The following is a 23,979-nucleotide window of genomic DNA, read 5'->3' as shown; positions in this document are numbered from 1 at the left end:
CTCGCGTCGAGCGAGCGTAGGCGAGAAAGAGATTTAAAAGACCTCCTCGCCTCGAGCGAGCGTAGGCGAGAAAAGATTAAAGTCCTCCTCGCCATGAGCGAGTACAAGCAAGAACAGATCACAAGACCTCTTTGCGTGAGCGAATTGAGGCAAGTTGAAAGCCCTCAGTGCATCCGGGGGAGGAGGAGATGTAGCCCCTGGGCAAGTTGAGGCATCAGGAAAAGTCCTTCTCACCCTCGAGTGAGTTCAGGCAAGATGAAACTGAAAAGTCAGGGGTGTTAACGATCTCAAGTATGGGAAAAGTGGGTTGGAGAAGAACTCCTTCCCCTTGAGTGAGACACCAGTATTGACCTAGTAAGACCAGTTAAGTTAGAAGTTAAAGGGTGGTAGGAGAGGTTCGCAGAGGGCACCCCACCACCCAAATCATTGTTCTGAAACTCAGGGAGGTAGAGAAGGATCCGAAAGGCGGCTCTACCCCAGATGAGGGAACAATGATGTGAGTTATTTCAGGATAAAGACTCGGGGAAGGTAGAGAGAGATCCGAAAGGCAGCTCTCCTCCCAAATGAGCAAAGATGAAATCAGGAGGTGGTCCCGCAGGGGACGTTCTCAGTTAAGAGGAAGGTGACGTCGCCAGAAGCCCATTGCGTGAGATTGAAACAGAAAGAGAATCGCATGGCAAGGGCCGCGTCAGCGAAGTTCTGGGCGACGACGTAGAAATGCCTTTGACCCTTGATAGATCGGGCGAGAGAGGTTTCAGATACTAAGATCGACCTAAGCCCTTTTTTCCGAGTAAGTGATTTCGTATTAAACGTTATTGTTTCGAATTAACCGTTTGTTTAAGTTAAGGTGGTTTGCATAGAGTTAAGTACCGGTTGGTACAAGGTACGTTGAGTTAAGAAAAAACCATCCAGTTAAACCAGTTGATTGCACGGCAGATAAACTAGAAGATTATATATATATGTGTGTGTGTGTGTGTATGTGTGTGTGTGCACATGAGTATCGAACAGTTCGAACATAATGAAAATTATTACATATAGACCAAGGTAAAACATAAGAGGTTTCAAGGCGATAAGTCAATTGGGGGTACAATCTTGCCGTCCACCACCTCGTTGTATATCGAGAACTCAGAGAGATCAAGGTCGGGATATTTGCAAGCAAACTGCTCCAAAGCAGCGCCAAAGCCGGAAGTGAGAACTTGGGCAGCCTCAAGCTGAAGCTCGTCGATCTTCGTCTTGAACCCACTGTTCTCTTCACGAACCTGGGTGACTTCAAGCTCGAGCTCGTCGGCCTTCTTCTTGAGCCCGCTGTTCTCTTCGCGAACTCGGGCAAGCTCAGCAACGGTTTCACTTAGTTCCTGGGAGGCCTTATCCCGATCTTGCTCAACCTTTCCCAGAAGGGTCTCCCTCTCGATTCACCTCTTCTCTAAGTTGGCCATCTTTTGGGCGTCAGTTTTCTTTGCCTCCTCCAGCGTGGCAATTTTCTCCCTCAGAGGGACGATCCTGTTCTCCAGCTCGACGACATCCTGGAGTTTGTCATGAAGTTTCTTGCGCAGTTCTTTGTTGTCCTTGCGCATGCTTTGGAGTTCGTCCTTGAGGGCGTTTTCGACCCGCGAAAACTCGAAGCCTTGCATCAACATGTCGCACTTGGTCTTCTCGGCTTCGGCTTTCGCGTTGCTTGCCACCTCCTGATTGATCCAATTATCGAGCTCAAACTTCTCCAAGGAGTCCCTTAGCCCTTCGCCGACGATTTGGGGAAGACAATCGTCAACCATGGCACTTAGGCGCACGGTGAAGGACTTCAAGGCTTCTTGAAGAGGGGCTGGGAGGCTTGAGGTTGCTGGAGGAGGCGGAGGTTGGTGCTCACCACCACCCTTACAAGGTTGGATGGCGGGGGGAGCTTCGAGGCGTGGTGGTGAGGTAGGGAGTTCTTCGGCGGCTTGGGAGGAGGCTTGCGTATCAGAAAGTTGCTTAGGAGCGGCTTCTGCAACTGAGGCGTTTGAAACGAGAACATCCCCGCGGACTCGAATGGTGTGGAGGCGCTGGGGGCTCGATCACAACCCTCCTTTTCCTTTTGCAGACTAGCCCGTCTTCGATGCTTTCGTCCGCCTCTTCGTCTGACACTACCCTGGGGGCTTTCCTCATAGCCTTCTTGAGGGGTAGTTTCTTGCGCTGGGGGGCTGGAAGAGCAGCAGCCGCGGGTGGACCCACTGGCGGAGACTGGGCCTTGGGCAGCGGCGATCTCCGCGACAGAGTTTGGGAGCCCGCCGCAAGCTTTTGGGATTTGGCTATGGCGCGTAGCTCAGCCATCCTATCCTTCCCCATCATCATATCTACATTAGTGGCCCACAGTTACCAATCAACACGAAATTTCGGCAGTTAACAATGCACAGAAAGATAAGCAATATAAGACAATGCATGGGGAAAGTTAAAACTACACACAAGTCAGAACAGCAACATCAAAGCAAAGGCAGGGCGATGCAAGTATAAGCTAAGGGAACTCAAGGACTTAAGGACGAACCTATGTGAACGTCTAGCTGGCCTTCGAGAAACTCGTAGGCGATGATGGAGGAAGTGGGCAGAACCACGTTGGAAGAGGCGACTCTTTTCCAAAAACCGCACAAGTCCTTGTCGAGCTCTCCCATTTTTTCTGGCCACCTGGCCTTCCTGAAGCTTGACTCCTTCTTTCCCTTGTTCACCCAATACAAGGGGAACCCGTCGAGAAGGGAAGGGTTTTGGTCGCTGCAGCATACGCGCACGAATTTCCCCTTCCAATCCTTATAGGATTGCTGGAAGATGGAGAGAATGGACCTCCCAACGACCCCATTGAGGCTAACCCATAGACGATCGCCCGGGTTCTTCGCCTCGAACAAGTAGAGGAACACATCCACCGAGGCCGGATGTCCCAAGTGCGCGCAGATAATTTGGTAAGCCCGGACGAACGCCCAGCTGTTGGGATGGAGCTGGGCGGGGGCTATGTCGAGCTCGGTCAGGAGCTCCCTCTTAAAGCGTGTGAAAGGAAACCGTATCTTGACCTTCTTGAACATAGTGGTGTAAACGAAGCAGAAAGGGGCGTCGTCGCTCCCCTGATCGTCGGTGCAGATGGGCTCACCGGGAGGACAAGGGCGCACGAATACTTTGTCATCGTGCTCTTTGCTGAAAGAGAGGTGATCCTTATCACCTTTCTTGAGACGAAGGATGTCGCGATCAGAGTTGACGGATGAAGTCTCACCCAACAGGGTTGCTGAGGCCCACGGATATAGTCGTTTGTAGTCTGGAAGAGGCTTCACCATCGCGCTGGTTTGTGGTGGGTTTGGTTGTGCTTGGCTAGGACGAGAGGACGCGGGTCTGGCGACTCGGTCGGAAGGGACGTTAGACTCCCTTAGGGGGTCGCGGGAAGAGGAAGGGTTTGCCCTACGGGTTTTCGTCGGAGGGTTGCGAGGAGATGGAGGAGGGTTTGGTGTGATTTTTGAACGAGCCATCGAGGAAGCTGCAAGAAGACGAAAAGGGAAGATATGAGAGTTCGTAAACAGAGAGACTCGACAGAAGAGAAGGAGATGGAAGAACAAGGGGGACTCGTAGAGAAAAGGTTCAGAAATCCTAAACGCAGAAAAGAGAAAACAAAGCAGAGAAAACATCCCACAACGTATGCTCCAGACAGTTAATGGATGATGCAAACCGATTAAAATGCAGCAAATATCAGTAGAAGTGATAAAAAAGTTACCTTTAGATGATCGGAAGAGTATTCAGAAAGATGGTGGTTGGGGGAATCGGAGCGTTCACTGGAGCGTTTAGAGAGTTTGAAGAGAGGTAGAAGATAATGAAACAGTGAAATGGCGCGAAGTGTTTAAGAGTTTCGAAGAGTTTCGAACGTTGCGAGAAGCGCAAACGACAATGAGTAATGGTCGTTGATGAGTCCACGTGTCGAATGATCGAAGAAGTTGGTGAAGTGTCAAGTCAGTGAACAGTATGAGTGCCAACGCGCAAAGCCACGTAGGCCGCCGAATTTGAACCTCTTTAGTCTTCTCGCTGAACAAGTCGCAGCTCGAGACTGGGGAGGTTGTGTACCGACCAGGTCATCGGGTGTGATGACGTGTCTAGCACGTGACTACGTGAGGCGTGTTTAGCAGAGCGCGTGGCTAGAGAAGGGCGAGTGGTTCAGAAGCTAGTGTAGTCGTCGTTCGTGGAAGCGGCGTGTTACAACGTACATGATCGGTTGTCGCCGACATTGTATAACGTTGACTTGTTAGACGATTGGCGACCAGGTAGCTTGACATTGCCGCAAGAAGCACGTCGCTGGATTTCCCAACAGGCTCAGTTAAGGCTGCTGGGAACTCAGAAGAGTAAGTCCAACGAGATGATTGTTGCGCTGGCATGGGGCATGGAGGTCGAGTAGGTGGAAGGGAACAACTTGCCCATCAGCGACAGGATTCCCAGAGTGGACATTCGCTGGTGGCAAGGTTCCCCCAGCTAGAACATGCATGGTGTAGCAATAAGGAAGGTACCACTGACGACAAGGGATGTCATAGAGATGGTGCATTTTGCTGCTCCCGATACTCGCCTTGTCAGGTGGTGTTCTAGGGCATATTGTGTGCTAGCTTGCTCCTTGAGTAGAGGACTTAGCTGCGCGGCTGGTTACTACACAGAAATAACGTTCAAGTTGCCCGAACCCAGATGACGACACGTGTAGGGTTGGATGCTACCAGTTACTCCAATCCAGATGATGACACGTGTAGGGTTGGGTGCAATAGAAAAATGACGTTCAAGTTGTCCTAGCTCAGATGATGACACGTGTAGGGCGGGGCGCTACCTGCTATCCCAGCCCAGATGGCGACACGTGCAGGGCTGGATGCGAGCCACGCGTCCAAAAGCATAACGGTCTGGAGAGAGAAGAAACCTAGCTATAAAGGTAAACTTAACAGAATTTGCAGAGGTACGTTTTCATTACGACTCATTGCTAGGGTTGTGTGCCTTTAGTACGGTTCTACAGAGTATATTTTCTCTCAGTTTTTGGGTGTTCTTGTTACTGACTTGAGCGTCGGAGCGCCACCGGCCGCAGAGGCGCCACCTTGTGTTTTCAGGTTCTCAAAGAGGCTTTCTGTGGTGTGGACTTGAAGGGCACGTGGAGTCAAGCTGGTGAGGAGGTTCGTGACGAGACAACGCTCTAGCGCTAAGTTAACCGGCAGGATCAGGTTTACTCTTAAACCAAGAGCTACATCCAGTCCCAGAAAATCACTGGGTAATCCACTAAGTAATCAAACCAGATTACAACACACAATCCACCAAAGTAGTGACCTTGAACCCTTCAAGACACACACTCACTTTGGCAAATCACACACCAAGAGTATTGATCTTGACCACCTCAAGAGCACACAACACTCCTTGGCAATACAACACCAGAAATACAGAAGATTGAGAAGAGATTACACTTGTTTACAGAACAATTTGAAATCAATACAAATGCAATCCTATTCCACTCTCTTAGAAAACCCAAAGCTTTGATGTGAATGTTCAAATCTTGAATCAACTCTTTCACAACTGAAAAACTCAAATTTGTTTCTCTTCTTTTTTTGAAAACATAAACAAACTATTTATATTTTCCAAAGATTGGTCAAAGCATTTAATGAAGGAGGGTATTCAGTTGGAAATCATTTAAAGCACATTCAAACATTAAAACAGAATTCTGTTAGGATTTTCAAAGAAACAATCGGTTGAAACCACGAAACAACCGATTGTTTGGTTTGGCAGTTAAGTCAACCAAACTGAAACAGTTTTCAACCTTTTCAAAAACTCCTAAAAGTAAAACAACCGGTTCATTCGTCAAAACAACAGGTTGTTTTTCACTTAGTTGGAAAAACACTTTATTTCAAAAAGGATTTAAAACAAATTAGCTTTAGATTCAACAAAGGAGAGGATTACAAATAAAACTACCCAGATCCCTCCCAAAACACAGCAACAACACAGCCTTGCATCAAACACATAGGATTTGGATTCTTCAAAGCACAATTTTAATTCTTCAAAGCACTTGATCACTCTGAATTCATGAACTCAATCAGTCTCATATGCTCCTGAGACTGAGTGACATAGGAAGTGGTTGCAACAGACCTAGTAGTCTTCCAATGATGCATTATTGTCTGATGATTCTGAGTCATTGTCATATTTTGTTGTCGAATGACATTAACCATCACCTCTATGGCTCTGACAATCTGATTCATCTTAGAGAAAGGTTGGGGATAGATAGAAGGTTTGAAACCCTTCTATAAGACACAAAGAAAATACTTAAGATTAAACTAAAAAAATAATAAAACTATATAATTTCTTAACAAATCAATCTAAAGCACTCACAAACAACCACATAACCCTTAGGTCACCTAAGGTTCGACTTGCTTCGATATTATAATGTAACATCCTTATTTTTCCCACATCTAATAATATAATGTACATATAATATCTAATTAACATATAAAAATATACAAATAATCCATACAATATCTTAATATATATATATATATATATATATCCTTCTTCATAGGGATTTTAATATAGACATATAAGTTTAAAAACAAAACATTCAAAATAAAAATATCACATCTCCAGTTGCTCACTAAAGAGCTCTATTACCTGCAACATCATCTGCTCATGTGTAAATACGCGATCATCACGGATAAAGAAAACAAAACACAACAAACAATAGGGTAAGCTAGGTATTAAAAATTATATAATTTCAACTTCAATTAACAAACATAAAGTCATAAATTTTCACAAAATCAACAAGTGTCTATCATAATTCTTCATTCATATTTCTCATGTTAGAATTCTATTGACCCGTATACTCAAACACTTGACTCTACTTCCAGAAGACTCGTGCATTGACTTAGGCTCAAAGATTTACACATGGCATACTTTCTCACAATGAATCCACACAGCTATGTGCAAAATAATCTCTTTACCGAATCACCTCATATGGCAAAGTTAACTCATATAACAGGTCAAGTTAGTTATCTTTCAAACAACTGACCCATTTATATGAACCTCCTTCGACTCTCACCACCTGAATAACTCCATTGATATGATTCCATTTTATTAGTAAAGTCAGGATACCTCCATCTAAACGAATACCTAGTTAATGCACATCCTAACAATATCAACACGGTATTTCCTTTTCTCAAAATATTATGTCTCAGTCACATTTTTCATTGCTTATATCTCATATCATACAAAAACATACCATTAAATCACACCAGAACTCAAAAATTAAAGCAAAACAATTTATCTAAACATCTCATTATTACATAAACTAAAAGATTTTCAATTAAATAGATAATTGAAATTCAAATAAATTTTAATTAAAAACAATAAACAATAATAAAATAGAAACACATAAGAAAATCTTAAAATTTAAAAAAATCTTAAAACAGAATCAGAAACACTGTCTCAAGCTAGCTTTTGCAATAATGGTCTCGCCTAAGCGAAAATATCTCGTTTGAGCGAGATATGCAAAAAAATTTGCACAAAAACTTATTTATGCATGTGCTCATAAAAAAATTTACATTCTAACTTGTATTTTATCAAACATATCAAATTCAAAATAACAATTTCCTACTCAGAGTTGGATAGTTACCCTAATAGAGCTACTCTTCCAATCTATAATACGGTTTATATATATTCAACATCTTTAAATCAAAGTCATTAAGAATCAAACAACCAATACTCACAAAATCTTACATTTAAATTATATCATAATACAATTCAACTCATTCATACTACCTTTCAAACACATCTAGTCTCAATCAAAATACATTCAATAACTTATCCATATCAAATTCAACATATTTATACATAGAGAGAGATGTGATTAAACAGTTAAAGGAAGTAGTACTAAAGTTGTTGGTAACTTCCACAACTTCAGTTCTAAATTTCGAAATAAAGTTGTGTGATGATACCACAATTTCATCAATAATTCAGTGCACTAGAATTGTTTTTACCTCTCACAATTTCATTTAAATTTAATTAAAATTGTCTTAACGTATACTAAAATATGTAATCAAAGTTCTCTCACTCTCACAACTTCATCCTTATCAAAGCAAAATCGTATCTTGTTGACATGATTTTACCTACATTCAAAATAAAATATTTTTTACTCATTTCCAAAATTAGTCACCGACATTACACGTAAATTTTCAAAGTTTTGGTGGTAAGATTTGAAGTCCCACCCATACCTATATTCTAGCAACTTCGCAAGACCCACAAAGTTAACGTTTTTGTTGGTGTGTGTATAAAATTTATATTGTATTCTAACAACCCTAGACAATATGCATAAAAATTGTACTATATATTAACAAAATCGTACATGTATTAACTATGGATAGTAATTGATAATTACGGGTAAGATATTATAATATTCATCTCTCCACTCATATTTTAAAAGAAAATATCAACACTGTCTTGCATGCGTGTAGATAACAAATTTAAATTTTATCCTTAAATATTCATATATGTAATCATTACCTGTACTTATGTTTAAAGTTAATAAATTCACAAAATTTACTACAAAATATTACACCGGGATTAAAGGATGTAATTGATTCTATACAACTTTTGCTAGGTTTTGTTTAGGGAAATCTCTATACTAGAGATGTTACATTTGCTACAATCTATATTTTGCCACTCCAAGTTATCACAGTTTTAATTTTCAAAATTTTAAAAAAGAACTAATATGTTCAGTTTCATTAATGAAATTTTAATTATTTGTTTACTAACTTATACTCTCAAATAAACTGCATCAATATTTATACTAGATAAAATTAATATATTTATTAAAGGAGTGTTATTTCAATTAGATTCTTAATAACTAACATAATTATGTGAAATAAGAAAACTGTAACAGTAATATATTAACATGTTTACATTTTGTTTGCACAATTTATTACATTTTATAGGAATAACAAATAAACAGAAATGCTGATAAAAAAAAAAACAAAACAAAAACAAATAAACAGAAAATATTATATTTAGAAACAACTGTATGTGTATCTCCTCTCACTCGGGATAAATAGCAAGACTATTATTGAGGAGACTTTGGTTTAAATACTCATTTACATTAAAAATGAGTTTATCATTTCAAAATTATACAGTTACTAAAACTATACAGTGTATATCATGAGTAACATTTAATAACTAAAGTTGGCTTTATATTATATTTATGAATTTTTAAATTAATTATAGATATCCTTATTTTAAAAGATTATTTCTAATTGTTTATATACTTCAATTAAAAAATATTGTTGAGGAAGCTAATGTGAATAAATAAAAAACTATATTATGATCATTATACACCCAGACCAATGAACAATTTATGTAACAAATAGTACACAGTAAGAACCCGAACTCCAGTTCATTAAATTCATAGCTATAAATCCTGTTACATTCTTGAAAAATATCACATTACCAACATCGAATATAGGGAAGAGGCCAATAACGGGAAAAAGATAAACAAGGGCATCATCTCAAAATGCTCATACAATTTATCATGTCAAGACAAGTTCCGAACTACAACTAGGGATCAGTACAAAATATACCCATATTTACTACCCTCCACTCTCCATGAGATCTATATTGAGAAAACTACCCAACCTAATGCCCCTGTACTCAACTATCATAACATATGCTGTGTGCAGGCTAATTTGTCTCCTCCCCGACAGCATTGGATTCTTCCAAGCTGCTGTCACGTGGGTTTACAGCATCTGCAAATACACCATGATTGAGGCTACTTGTTTCCACTATACCACCCATTTCTGGCATGGCCTCCCCATTGTCAGCATTGCCTTCAGTAGTACTGGTACCATCCATTTTTTGTGCAACATTCCCTGCAGCTGGTGAAGCATTTGTAAATTTAACATCAGTGTCATGTATCGTTTGCATTTTATGAGAATCTACATCCATGTCATAACTGGGGCTAGAAGTAGCCTGGTCCTGCACAATATCTACTTGCTGGTCAGCAGTTCCATCACGTGCTAGAGCATTTCCATTCTCCTCCGAGTGAGGTACAACTTCACGATTCTCTGTACCCTGTACATCAGTTTTATGGGTGGTCTCGGTGATCTCAGTTGACTCAAGAGCATGGTTGTTTGCTTCAATCTCTTGTGCTTGTAATCTGCATCGATCCATGATATTTTGCACCTTCTCCAGCTCTTTAATTAGACTCCCGTACCTATTTTGCAAAGTTTTCTCAAGTTCCTTTTGCTTCTGTACTTCAGCCCATAGATTGTGTATCCTATGTGATGCTGCTAATTGCTCCTGCTTTTGCAAAGCTTTAAAGCATTCTAATTCAGTCGCAGCTATGTCCATCTGCTTGAAAGTGGCCTCAATTTGCGGCCAGAGGCTTTTCTTTACCCTCATCTGAAAAGTGTCAGTAGCCAAATTATAATATATTCCAACATGGGAGTGGGAGTGTTCCACTGAGTTGATTTCCAACTATTTTTAAGTCACGTCAGTTTATTAAAAATAAATCGAAGGCAACATAATCTGCAAAAGACCATATGTTTAAAAGTAGCAACAGGCAAGTGACAGAAATGTAGCAGTGTAGCATTCTGCATACATCATATCAATAGCATACCTCATAGCCTTGTGTGAGAACCAACACCTTCTTCTCAAACCGTACCATCTTCTCATTACCATCATCCAATTTGTTTCTTAAATTCTCAAATTCATTCTGTAAAGCTGCTAGTTTTTCCATGTTCCCGGCAACACTAGAAAGACCATACGCATTACGAGTAGGAAAGTACATGAGATCATTGAGACAGGTTCTGTGTGCTTCAATAAATTCATCGAGAGGTTCATTTTCATGTCCCATTGCTGCACAAACATACTGGGCCTCTTCCTTTATCAACTTATCAGCCTACGATATACACAAATCATAAATATCCTCAGCATGGCTTAAAAGGGTGTCTCCAATGGCAGCTTAGTATAGAAACAGTTGCTTTATCAAATTAGCAAATGAAAATGAACACAGAATATGTATTACACTATATAATTATGTACATAACCACTCCTGATAAAAGCAAGTACAGAACTTGAACAATTACATATAATTCAAACACGAAGCTGACAATATCTTGAAACGTAAACACAAAGCTCACATACACTAATCAAAGGAAGGATTGTAACAGAAAAGTGTAAGCATTTGAAATCCAATTCATAAGCTCTCTTCATACCACTGACATCAAGGAATAAATTCAAACAAATTTGTAAATCTGTAAAACACTAGTGCACAATGGCAAGTTTCAAAATATTAACAGACATTTCATAGTATTCAATTTTCATAGACAACACCCTTATTAAATAATTCCAACTCAGTATTGACAAGAAGTTTCATGATAATAGGAGTATAAGGAAATCTCCGAATAAAATATTAAGACATGTATTGATCAAAATATATATGAAAGAAGTGATGGAACATTGACGGATCCAAATTATTTCTATTTCACTAGTCTGTGCAGAGATTTTCGTAGTGTTTATTTTGGGAAGATAGTTATGGAAGGGGAATACAATTTAAAAACAATCTAGAGTAATAAATGGATAAGGTCATTATAGTCTCAGGTTCTGCATCAAAAGACTCCAAAACAGGAGTCAAGTTACTTGTTAGTGTTAAAACTCAACTGAAAAAATGAGATGTCATCACGAAGAGAAATAAAGAAACTAAGAGCACAGACACATAGGTAAAAGACATACATCTTTCATTTCATCTTCCTGAAAATCTTCAATCACAGGGACGGCAGACCCATTTGCGGCTCGTTTGACTCCTTTCTTTTTCTCCTTATTCACTTTATCATCAAAGGGATACTTAGCATTGTCATGCTCCAGTAAAGTTAGAAGCTCCCTTCTAATCATCTCATCAGCTTGTTCAATAGAAGTTGGTGGAACAAACGAACTTTTGTCCCCATCAATTCTCATCAAGGAATTTCTTATGAGCTCCAATGATGCAGCAGGAGGCCTAGGAAGTTCCCGCTGAAGGACTTTTGATCGTTTTCTAAGTAATGCCTGTTGTCTTGCCTCTTCTTCCTTTTTTTCTCTAGCTATTCTATCAGACATATCCTCTTCAATCTTCTCCTCGGGCTCTTCTGTGTCTTCTTGAACTGGTTCCATCACTATTTGGTACTCATTTTTGGGCTGTGGAAGGCTTCCTAAACCATATTGCAAACTTCTCCTCATATCAGCCTGTCTATGTAGCTCAAGTTTAGAGCTGTCAAGCATATTCCTGTCCTCATTAATATGTAGCTCATCCCTAAGAGTAATTCCCTTTGGTGTCATGCTAAAAGAACCATCTCTTGATGGTGTCACGCCAATTCTAGGAGTGAGACCTGCACCTCCAGGAGTTGCAGAAGGTGTCAGCATTGGATTTGGTGTCTGAATGTCTTTTATCTTAGGGGTGACACCCGAAAAATCTGAAGGATGCAACTCCGGGTTCTCTCCTCCTAACAATGGTGTTTGAGACTCCCTCAACCTGGCCAAATTTTCAGCTTCCATCATAATAGCATCTCCTTTACCAGCTGGTGTTCTCTGAGGGGTTCGGAGAGGAGTCGCTCCGTGACCAGGTGTCTGCGCGTAATTAGCCAGAAGTGCCCGTGTTGCACTATTACCTTCAGCAAGTTCCTGACTCCCTATAAGGTCACCAGCATAACTCAACTTTGCAATTTCATCCAATTCCTGGTCAGAAATCTGGGGTGGTGGAAGCATCAATTTTGACCTCTTTCTTACTGTTTCTGGGTCATTCAGCTTGTTGGCATGCAATATGGCAGATGGGGCATCTTGCCTTTCTGCAATTTTATTTTTTGCGATGTCCTGCTTTCTTAATTGTGCCTCAATATCAACCCTCCTTTTACCTTCAAGTTCTTCAATTGTAGTAGGAAACTTGGGCTGTTCCACTGGTCTATCTTCATCCGTAACATCAAAAAAGCCTGAAGGAGGCCTTTTCTCAAATGGAATTTCCGCATTGTAGTCTATTCCTTTCCTCTTTCTCTTCCGCTTCCTAATATCAATTCCTGCAGCCTTCAATTCTCTCTTCTTTTGTAAAGAAGCAAGCCTCCTGGCTTCCTCAAGCTGTTTCTCCCTAGCTTTCCTTTTTGCTTTCTTTCCCTTCGTGTTGGCTAACCGGGCTCGTGCTTCAGAAAGCATCTCCTTTTCATCTTCATCCATATCAACAGGATCAGGTCGTGCAGGTTTTGACTCAGGATTTGGATCAATCTCCCCAGGACGCAATTTCCGAGGATCATCACCAGGCTCATAGTTCTCATCTTTCACACAGGCTGTATCAAGGAGCTTCTCATACCGCTCAAGACACTGGGAAGGGGTGCGGCCCACAATTGGAGCAATTGTTCTCCATTGAGTGGGCATAAGCTTGGCAAGATGAAGTAGCTTTTCGTCCTCTTCTCTAGTCCACTCAGTCTACACACAAAAGGCATCAAATTATAAAATCGCTCCTTATTAGCAAAGAGTTACTTGTACAAATTATAATGGTGTAGATGGAAAAATGCAATTAATAATAACACAATGGCAAATTAGTAGGTCATAGGTTTCACAACATATAAGAAAGCTTTAGAATAAAAGTAATACCACTAAGCTAAATATTACAACAATTATTACATACTACCAATTTTGTACAAAGTAAAAAAAGAGAGCATAAACTTGAATTAAATTGGCGCTTGGAGATAAAACATAACAAAGTAGGAGTTAGAGAAGAGAGGTACTTTTTTTATGGAGGGATCGAGCCACTCATACCAGCGAGCTTTGCATTGCTTGGCAGATTTGCGAACAAGGAGTGAAGAGATTCGAGCCCACTGGTTCTTACCATATTTCATGACAGCCGCTTTCAGGATTTCATCTTCGGTGTTTTTCCAAACACCGCCCTTTATCATAATCCTCATCTTTGCTTCAACTACATACAGCAACCAAACAATTCAAGCAGTTTCGGAGAAACTAGTACAGTTAAGTTTTGCAACCCTTTTTAAAAATTCAATACATATCCATGTTGCAGTCTCTATGCATGAACTATACTACGTGAACTGCACACTGCAAACCCTCTTATCTCTAACACATGTCATCTATATGTCAGGCACTCAAATACCAACTTAATCAAAATCCTGCAAGCTGACCACCACAATATCCAAACCCTCACCTACCCAAATTATACAACCTAATCAGTCAATCAAATCAATCACCGAACTCGATTCGATCAACATTTTTACCGTTGATGCACCTAAGGAACAGCTCAACTGTTTAAAATTAACAAAAGAAAAACAAGTTTTATGTAGTAGAATACCAGGATATAAATGCTGAAAGACCAACTTTCTTGAGTTTGTGTTATCTCTGCACTGGTTAAAAATAAAGAAAAACAAAGATAACTAGATTGAAAAATATCAAGAAAATAGGAGACAACGAGTTTAAAATCAATGAGAAACCAGGGTTTAGGTTAGGGAGAATCAGAAGCGCACCACAAATTCGACGAAAATAATCACACTCGCAATCAAGGTTAGAATAACGATTAGGATTTGAAGAACGGGATTTCGCGCAATCCGGTTCAAGTTAGTGACTGTCGAGAGCTAATTCTTGTTGTGAGGGACGTGAGCAAGAGTTGAGTGCGTCGCTTTGGACCGTAATGAGAAGGACTTTCGGCCGTGGATCGGATCTGTTTTTTGGCAATTTCTCCCTGCACCATATCATTTTTTATGTGCACCCAACAGAACTTTTAAAACCCCATTTTGTCCTTGTCTTCTTTGTTTTGAAAAAAATGTGCAGAGGAGGTGTTGTTGGTACAGTGTTGGTGTGATGGTGGAGGGAACGTTTCACTCTTAGTTGTGATTCATATTGTTATGAGGTAAGACAACACATTACATCTTCGTTTTCGTCATTTTTGAGCTGAGATGATTAGAAGGGTTTACGAATGCATGAGTCCGGAAGGCAATATCAGTAACTCAGAATATAGAAATTCGTAAGTTAATTTGATTTCTAATTTAAGGTTCCGAATGCACGTGTCCGAAAGTGAAATTTGAGTTCTGGATACCTATATCCAAAAGGAGTATTTGAGTTTCAGATATGAATATCTAGAATGGTTTTTTGGGGTCCAAATTTCTACATCCGGAAGGTTTTTTTTTAGGCTTATGGATATTAATATCTGGAAGGTAACTGATATGTTTTTTTTTCAACATTGCCAATGGATACAGCGGACTCATACATGAGAATTTTATGGGGAGATTGATGTGTGGGATGGATTAGATGATGTTGATATGGAGCATTCAATAACTTATAACGCGTTAGATAATGAACATAGGGCACATGAGTGTAGTGAGGCGTTTGCTACAAATGAGGTAAGGTAAATGTTAGGTGTGTGAATTGTAGTTTATGAATGATTTTAAAATTTGGCATATGTTATTGTAGGTATTTCGTAATCGAGATGAGTTGTAGAGTGGGCGAGAAGTTTTGACTATAGTTATGGATTTTTTATTATTATATTAAGGTCGGATACATGGACGAGGCAACGAGGAAGGATGACGTACGTATTATTAGGTTGTGAAAGAGGAGATAAATACAGATACTATTAAAAAGATATAGATATCAATCAAACTGAAAGTAAGAAGTGTGAGTGTCCTTTTAGATTGTGAGGCAAATCAGTCAAAGGTGGTCAAGGGTGGATGGTAGAATTAATTTGTGGTTCTAACAATCATGATTTGGCAGAGACATTGGTAGGTCATTTGTATGCTGGAAGGTCAAGTGTTGAGGATATGACTAAGACTTCAATGAAGTCAAGAAATATTTTACTAACCATGAAAGAGAGAAATGAGAAGAATGTGACGACGATAAAACAAGTTTATAATGCGATGAGTATTCACTGAATATTAGAACGAGGTCACAGAACATAAATGCAACAAATCATGTTGTTACTGAAGCGAGACATGTATGTGCATTGGTGTAGGTGTGAAGAGGTGTCAAATGTCGTGCAAGATATATTTTTGACACACCCAGATTCAGTAAAGCTAGTGAAATTTAACATTGTCATATTGATGTATAGTATGTACAAAACGAAAGTATAGGATGTCGTTATTTGAGGTTGTTGGGATTACATCTACTGGTTTGACTTTTTTGGTTGCATTTTGTTCAGCTGAAAAGGAAAATATTTTTGTATGGGCCCTTGACAGACTTAAAGGGTTGTTTTTTAGAGTTGATTCATACCCTAGGGTGATGGTATGTGATAGAGATATTGCCTTAATGAATGCAAAGAATCGTGTTTCCTGAAGCTTATAATTTGCTCTGTCTATTTCACATTGATAAAAATGTGAAAGCAAAATGTAAAATGTTGGTGCATCCAAGAGAGGCATGGGATCAAGTAATGCAAGCTTGGTTGGGGTTCTGTTGTGGATTTTGATATTGTTGAGGCCTTTGAAGATCGTGTTAACGCTTTTCAAGTTGTCTGTTCTCTATGGCCTATATTTGTTGATTATGTGATGGTTGCATGGTTACGTCCACATAAAGAAAAAATTGTGAGGGCATGGACAGATAAGGTGATGCACTTAGGAAACACAACAAGTAACAGGGTTGAGGTGGCACATTGGAGACTAAAGAGAATTCTTCAAAATTCCATGGGGAATTTATGTTTCTGTTGGGATTCAATCAACAAGATGATTATTTTACAACATAATGCAGTTGAAAGAGCCACACAAGCTTGCTTTTTGTTGTGCCAAGATATGAGACTTGAACCAAGAAGATGACAAGTCCCACTTGTACTTTTTCTATCCAATTTGCACCCTGCAAAATCAGAATCAGAGTATCCAACTAAACGTATTGGAGAATGAGAAGGATACCATAAACCAACAAATGCTGTCCTCTTTAGATATTTCAGTATTCTCTTGGCAGCTTTAAGATGAGATTCAATTGGACTAGATTGAAATCTTGCACAAAGACAAATTGCAAACATGATATCCGCCCTGCTAGCAATGAGATAAAGCAAGGATCCAATCAACCCCCTGTATTTGGTTTGATCCACTATTGTTCCAGCCAAATCACCATTCATATAGCAACTTGTGGACATTGGTGTAGTTGCCTCTTTGCCCTTCTCCATTTCAAACTTTTTTAGGATCTCCTTGCAATACTTGGGTTGACTTAGAAAGATGTCATCCTTAGATTGTTTGACTTGCAATCCCAAGAAAAAGGAAAACTCTCCCATCACTGACATCTCAAACTCCCCCAACATAGCTGCCACAAATTCTTTACACAAACTATCATTAGTAGCACCAAAAATAATGTCATTAACATATATTTGGACTAAAATAATAGTAGAATTTGACTTTTTAATGAAAATAGTCTTATCAATTTTTCCTCTCTCATATCCATGAGACAAGAGGAAATTGCTAAACCTCCCATACCATTGTCTAGGAGCTTATTTCAGTCCATACAAAGCCTTTTTCAGTTTATAAACATGATTGGGGAGTTGATGATCCTCAAAACCGGGTGGTTGTGATACATATACCTCTTCATTGATAATTCCATTTAAAAAGACACACATCTATTTGAAATAGTTTGAACCTGCTCATACAGGCAAAGGCAAGCAACAACCTCACAACTTCCAATCTGGCCACTGGTGCAAATGTTTCATCATAGTCAATTCCCTCTTCATGGTTGTATCCTTTCACAACTATCCTTGCTTTTGTTCCTTGTAATCACCCCTTATTAATCTAGCTTGTTCCTGAACACCCACTTAGTTCCAATGATGTTCATTTGATCTATTTTAGGAACCAGATACCACACATCATTTCTGATGAATTGGTTCAGCTCCTCATGCATGGCAGCAACCCAGTTTTCATCCTTTAGAGCTTCACCTATTGACTTAGGCTCAATTTGAGAGACAAAAGCCATGTGTTTGTAGTAATTTGAGACATTTCTACGAGTAGAGACTCCCTTCTGAATCTGCCCAATGATGTTTTCCACTCTAGGAATTCTGCATTCTTGGGGTAACTCATCCTGCTGCAGACTTTCAACCGATTGTTTTGCAAAAACAATCGATTGTTTTTCTGCGCAGTTTTCCAAATTATTCAGAATGATGTTTTGCTCATCTTTCTCTGCATAAGTCCTTTGAGATTCCTCTTTTGCATGGTTAGTCTCATCAAATACAACATGAATAGACTCTTCTATAGTCGTGAGCCTTTTATTATATACTCTATAAGCATGACTAGATAAAGAATAACCAAGAAAGATACCAACATCCACTTTTTCATCAAACTTCCTAATATTTTCTTTACCATTGTTCAAAACGTAGCACTTGCATCCAAACACCTTTAGATGACCAATATTGGTTTTCCTTCCATTGAACAATTCATATTTTCAAGATTGGTCTTATGAGAACCCTGTTCATCACATAGCAAGCAGTGCTAACAACATCTGCCCAAAAGTACTTTGGCAAGGAGGATTCACTGAGCATGGTTTTTGCAAGCTCTTCAAGAGACCTGTTCTTCCTTCCTTTCCACAACTCCATTATGCTGAGGAGTTCTAGGAGCAGAGAAATTATGGTAGATTCCAAGCTTTTCACAGAATGAACTGAACTTTCCATTTTGGAATTCTCTTCCACAATCACTACGGATGGCACATATGTTGCTGCAGCTGGTGTTTTAACCTCTTAGCAAGCTTTTTGAAGGCAGCAAAAGCATCACTCTTTGATTCTAAAAACAATGTCCAGGTGATCAACAATAACAAGAGCATAGTAATTTCCACCAAGACTCAGTTCTTGAAGGATCAAATAAATCCATGTGGAGCAGCTCAAGGGGTTTTGAAGTGGAAACCACATTTTTCAGCTTACAAGAATGTTTAATTTATTTCTCCTTTTGACATGCTTCACATATATAGTCTTTTTCAAACTTGAGTTTGGGTAATCCTACCATAAGATCTTTAGATATAAGCTTATTCAAATGATGCATGTGAATATGAGTTATTCTTCTATGCCATAATCATGATTCCTCATGTTTGGTTAGAAGGCAACCAATGGATGTAGGATGTGAGATATCAAGAAGATAAAGATTGTTGACCCTTTTACCAATTAACAATACTTCCTGTGAATTGGGTAGACGTATCTTACAAGTGTTGGATTTGAAGGTTACTTGATAACCTTTATCACACAACAGACTAATGCTGAGTAGACTATGCTTCATCCCTTCTACATATAGGACATTATGAATTAGGAAGTTATTCTTGTCACCAATGGTGCCTCTCCCAAGAATCTTCCCTTTATTGTTGTCTCCATAGGTCACATGCCCTTCTTACTTGAGGATAAGGTTGACAAACTTAGATTTCTCCCCTGTCATGTGCTTGGAGCATCCATTGTCCAGGTACCATATTGATTAGAGTTGATTTTAGGATTGTTCATTGTTATGGTGACACTTTACTTAGATTTGGATTTTAGACAATTAGAGGTGATAACCTAAGGAAAATCCCCACTAGACATTAACTTAACCAAGTGGTTAAGTAGATGTGAAGGTTCATTTCCATAAGGCAAAGAGAAAAAGATGTGAATAAGGTGATGATGAATGTATGCCGAAACTTAAAGGACAAGGAAGATACAAACATGAAAAGGAATGGATAAATGGAAAAGATCATGAAAGAAGGACTTATGGATGGTGGAGCAATGGTGTATCATGCCACTTGATGGGGTAGAACCACCAAGATAAGTCAGAGGGGGCGCCATTTGAGAGCATCATAACCCACAAGATAAGACCAAATTGGAGGAGACTCACTCACTCACTACTCACACAAAAATTGTGCAGAATTTCTTTACTATAATTTCAACTTGTAAATACAAAGAGGGAGGCCTCCTATTTATATGATGAGGAGTCTTGGAAAACAAGAAATGAGGGTAGAAGGGGAAAAGGAAAAGTGGTGCGGTTTCTAGGGTAGACTTTGGTCAAAGCCGCACTATGTACATCATTCTACAAGCTAGGGTTTCCTTTCTACCCTAATGGACTTCTCATACGCCCATTCTTATATCTTCACCTCCTATTTATGCTATCTAGACCTACTCTACGAAAATTACAAAAGGAGAAACCAACTGATGCTCAGCACCCAAAGTCTGTGCTCTGCTTCTAGTAATCCTCTCAGGTATGGTGGGTGTTGAGGTCATGGGTTGGGTTTGGATCTTCATCATGGGTAGGTTCCCTTTCTCCTTGGTCCTCATCATGCTCCCCGAGTGGGAGGGAATTCGTCCACGAATTTGGAGGACCTGCAGAAAAGGGAGTCAGATCACTGGTATTAAAAGAATGACTACATAAGTACGTATCAGGCATAGGCATTGTCATTAATCCTCTTGATGACCTGAAAAGGACCATCACCGCGTGGCATAAGTTTGGACATCCTATGAGTAGGGAATCTATCCTTCCTCAACTGTAGCCAAACCCAATCCCTGAGTTCAAAGATCAATGCCTTGTGCCCTTTGTTGGCATGCTCGACATACTTACCTACCTTCCTTTCAATTTGCTGCTTGATGTGGTGGTGCAAGTCTTTAATAAAGGAAGCTTTTTCAAAACCATCTTTGCACAATACCTCATCAAGTACAAGAATAGGAAGAATGTCAAGAGGTGTGAGGGGATTGAACTCATAGACAACCTCAAAAGGGCTCTGGGAAGTAGTAGAATTTATACTCTATTATAGCAAACTCAATATGAGATAGTAAATTTTCCCACACCCTTAGGTTCCCAAAAATAAGGCACCTTAACATTTGACCCAAAGTTTTATTAACCACTTCTATTTGACCATCAGTTTGGGGATGGCAAGTAGTAGAAAACAAGAATTTAGTTCCAAGTTTTCCCCACAAAGTCCTCCAAAAGTGACTTAAGAACTTTGAATCTCTGTCGGATATGATACTTCTAGGAAGCCCATGCAAACGGACTACTTCCTTAGATAAGAGATTTGCAATAAAACAAGCATCATCTACTTTGTGGCATGGAATAAAGTGAGCCATTTTAGAAAAATGGTCCACTACCACAAAGATAGAATCCATACCCTTTGATGTCTTGGGAAGACATAAGATAAAATCCATGGAGATGTTTACCCAGGGCATAGTTGGGATGGGAAGAGGGGTATATAAACCATGGGGTTGCACTTTAGATTTAGCCTTCCTACATGCTATGCATTTGTCACAAAAGCTATGTACGGATTTGCACATGTGTGGCCAAAAGAAATGTTCATGCAATGTATCTAAAGTTTTAGCTACCCTAAAGTGTCCCATAAGATCACCCTCATGTGCCTCTCTAACAAGAGATTGTCTTAAAGACCCATGGGGAACACAAAGTCTTTTTCCTTTCAAAAGAAAACCATCATGGATGAAAAAGTCTTTGTGCCCTCCTTTTAAACACTCTTGATAGATAAGAGAGAAATCAAGGTCATCTTTATAGATTTCCTTTATGTGATCAAAACCTAAGTATTGAACATCCAAAACATTTAGCAAGGTATACCTTCTTGAAAGAGAATTCGCAACCACATTTATTTTACCTTGCTTATGTTTGATCACATAAGGAAATTGTTCAATGAACTCCACCGACTTAGCATGTCTCTTGTATCACAAACTCCTTTGGAAAAAGGTAGTGTTGCCAATTTTTCAAGGCTCCAACAAGAGCATAAAGTTTTTTATCATAGGTGGAGTAGTTGAGATGACTCCCCTTGAGTTTCTCACTAAAATAAGCTATGGGGTGACCCTCTTGAAGGAGGACAGCCCCAATGCCTATGTTTGAGGCCTCACATTCTATTTCAAATGTCTTAGCAAAGTTAGGAAGGACTAAAATGGGGGCCTTAGTCAATTTTTCTTTCAAATTTTCAAAAGCTTCAATTTGACCTTGTCCCCATTTAAACACCACATCCTTCTTTACTATGGCATTTAGAGGTGCGACAATGGTACTAAAGTCTTTCGCAAACTGCCTATAAAAACTAGCAAGTCCATGAAAACTTCGTACCTCACTAACATTGGAGGGTGTTGGCCAATGTTGAATTGCTGCAACCTTTTCCTTATCTACATACACCCCTTTGGAACTCACAACAAACCCTAGGAAGTCTATATGATCTAGTGCAAAGATACACTTAGCATACAAACTCTCCTTCCTAAGGGTTTCTAACACTTGCCTAACATGCTTCTCATGATCCTCTAAAGACAAGCTATAGATATAAATGTTATCAAAATAGACCACTACACACTTGCCAATGAAAGGCCTTAAAACATGGTGCATGAGTCGCATGAAGGTACTTTGAGCATTGGTCAAGCCAAAAGGCATGACTAACCACTTATGTAAACCAAACTTGGTCTTAAAGACGATTTTCCATTCATCCCCTGGTTTAATTACGGGGTTATAACCACTCTTAAGATCAATTTTGGTAAATATTTGAGACCCATGTAATCCATCCAACAAGTTATCTATTCTAGGAATGGAATGCCTATACTTGATGCTTTTGTTGTTTATTGCACGACAATCCGTACACATCCTCCAAATCCCATCCTTTTTAGAGACAAGAATCACAGGCATAGCACAAGGACTCATGCTATCTTGTACCCACCCCTTAGCTATTAATTCCTCTACTTGTTGTTGAATTTCTTTGGCCTAAGTTGTGTTGGTCCTATATGCAGGCCTATTTGGTAAAGAAGCACCGGGTATGAAATCTATTTGTTGCTCAATGCCCCTTAGAGGAGATAAACCTTTTGGGGGTCTTGAAAAACATCTTCAAATTCCTTTACCAAAATTGCTAAACAAGGAGGACTATCTAACGCCAACTCACTCTCAAGGGTCCTAGGGAAAGCTATGAAAATGGTCTTTTGGGAAAGCATTTCCTTTTTTACCTCTTGTGGGGAAATGAGAAGGCTTCTCTTCGAATTATTTTTTTCTTTTTCTTTCTCTCTCTTTTCTTTCATTTTAAGTTGGTCCTCATGGACTTTCTTTGGTGAGAGAGATTTTAGTGTGACCTTATGCCCATGGAAGTTGAAAGAAATTTTGTTGATAAGGCCATCATGAAGAGTTTTTATATCATATTGACAAGGCCTACCTAAAAGAATATGAGTAGCTTCCATAGGTACAACATCACACAAGACCTCATCCTTGTATTTGCCAATAGAAAAGGCTATGAGGACTTGCTTATTAACTATGATCTCCCCTTCTTCACTTATCCATTGAAGCTTATAGGGCTTGGCATGAGAGATAGTAGACAATCCAAGTTTATCTACTACTCTTGTGCTAGCCACATTCGCACAACTCCCCCCATCCACTATTAAAGAACACAACTTATCATTAATGAGACATCTAGTATGGAAAATATTTTCTCTTTGACTTTCATCAAAGGGCTTTAAAACTTGGTTTAGCATTCGTCTCACTACTAGTAAGTCGCCTTCACATGGACTCTCACCCTCTTCCTCACTTGAGGATCTAGAGGAATTGGGAAACCTAGATCTTTGTGAACTATGGTCACTTAGAACTACCCCTTCATGCACCATCATATTATGTTTGGAAGGACAATTTGAAGCAATGACACCAAAAGCTAAACATTTAAAGCATTTTCTACTTGAGGTTTTAGTTGGGGATTTAGGAGTGGAAGGTGAGGGTCTAGAATCCCTAGGTTTGTAAGTGGACTCTTTAAAATTGGATGGAAAAGTTGAAGAAGTTTTGTTTTTGTTTTTCCAAGAAGAGTGGTAAAAGCCAACATTATGAGATTTTTTAAAAGAGGTTTTCTTTGAAATTTGTGATTCTACCTTGATGGCAAGGTGAACCAACTTTTCTAAAGAGGTATACTCATAGAGTTCTACCACATCTTAGATATCCATTCTTAGGACACTTACAAATCTAGCCATGTTTTATTCCTCACTTTCATGCATGTCAATCTTGGTTAATGTCGTTTCAAGTTCCTTAAAATAAGCATCCACACTTTGTGTTCCTTGTTGAAGCCGTTGGTGCTTCAACAAGAGCTCTTTCCTAT

At 39.5% G+C, this 23,979-nt stretch overlaps 1 protein-coding gene across 3 annotated transcripts; it reads right to left on the bottom strand.

The window, feature by feature from the left end:
- Window positions 1-9,372: 9,372 nt before the first annotated feature.
- On the bottom strand, window positions 9,373-14,742 carry LOC137817294 (cell division cycle 5-like protein). 3 transcript variants are annotated; one of them, XM_068620543.2, is made up of 6 exons: window positions 14,487-14,742; window positions 14,315-14,366; window positions 13,743-13,930; window positions 11,728-13,440; window positions 10,613-10,894; window positions 9,373-10,395 (listed from the first exon to the last, which is right to left on the bottom strand). In XM_068620543.2, exons 3-6 carry the CDS (start codon window positions 13,917-13,919, stop codon window positions 9,676-9,678), a joined length of 2,892 nt encoding a protein of 963 aa, XP_068476644.1. In that variant the 5' UTR covers window positions 13,920-13,930; window positions 14,315-14,366; window positions 14,487-14,742; the 3' UTR covers window positions 9,373-9,675. The 3 variants fall into 3 exon arrangements, with proteins under 3 accessions (XP_068476644.1, XP_068476645.1, XP_068476646.1); XM_068620544.2 differs by having other exon boundaries at window positions 14,315-14,361; window positions 14,487-14,621; XM_068620545.2 differs by lacking the exon at window positions 14,315-14,366 and having other exon boundaries at window positions 14,487-14,621.
- Between the last annotated feature and the right edge of the window lie 9,237 nt (window positions 14,743-23,979).

This window comes from Phaseolus vulgaris, chromosome 7 (assembly GCF_051622355.1).
Source record: "Phaseolus vulgaris cultivar YP4 chromosome 7, ASM5162235v1, whole genome shotgun sequence".
Lineage (NCBI taxonomy): Eukaryota > Viridiplantae > Streptophyta > Magnoliopsida > Fabales > Fabaceae > Phaseolus > Phaseolus vulgaris.
The sequence above is the reverse complement of the archived record's forward strand: the minus strand, read 5'-3'. Positions and strand labels throughout refer to the sequence as shown.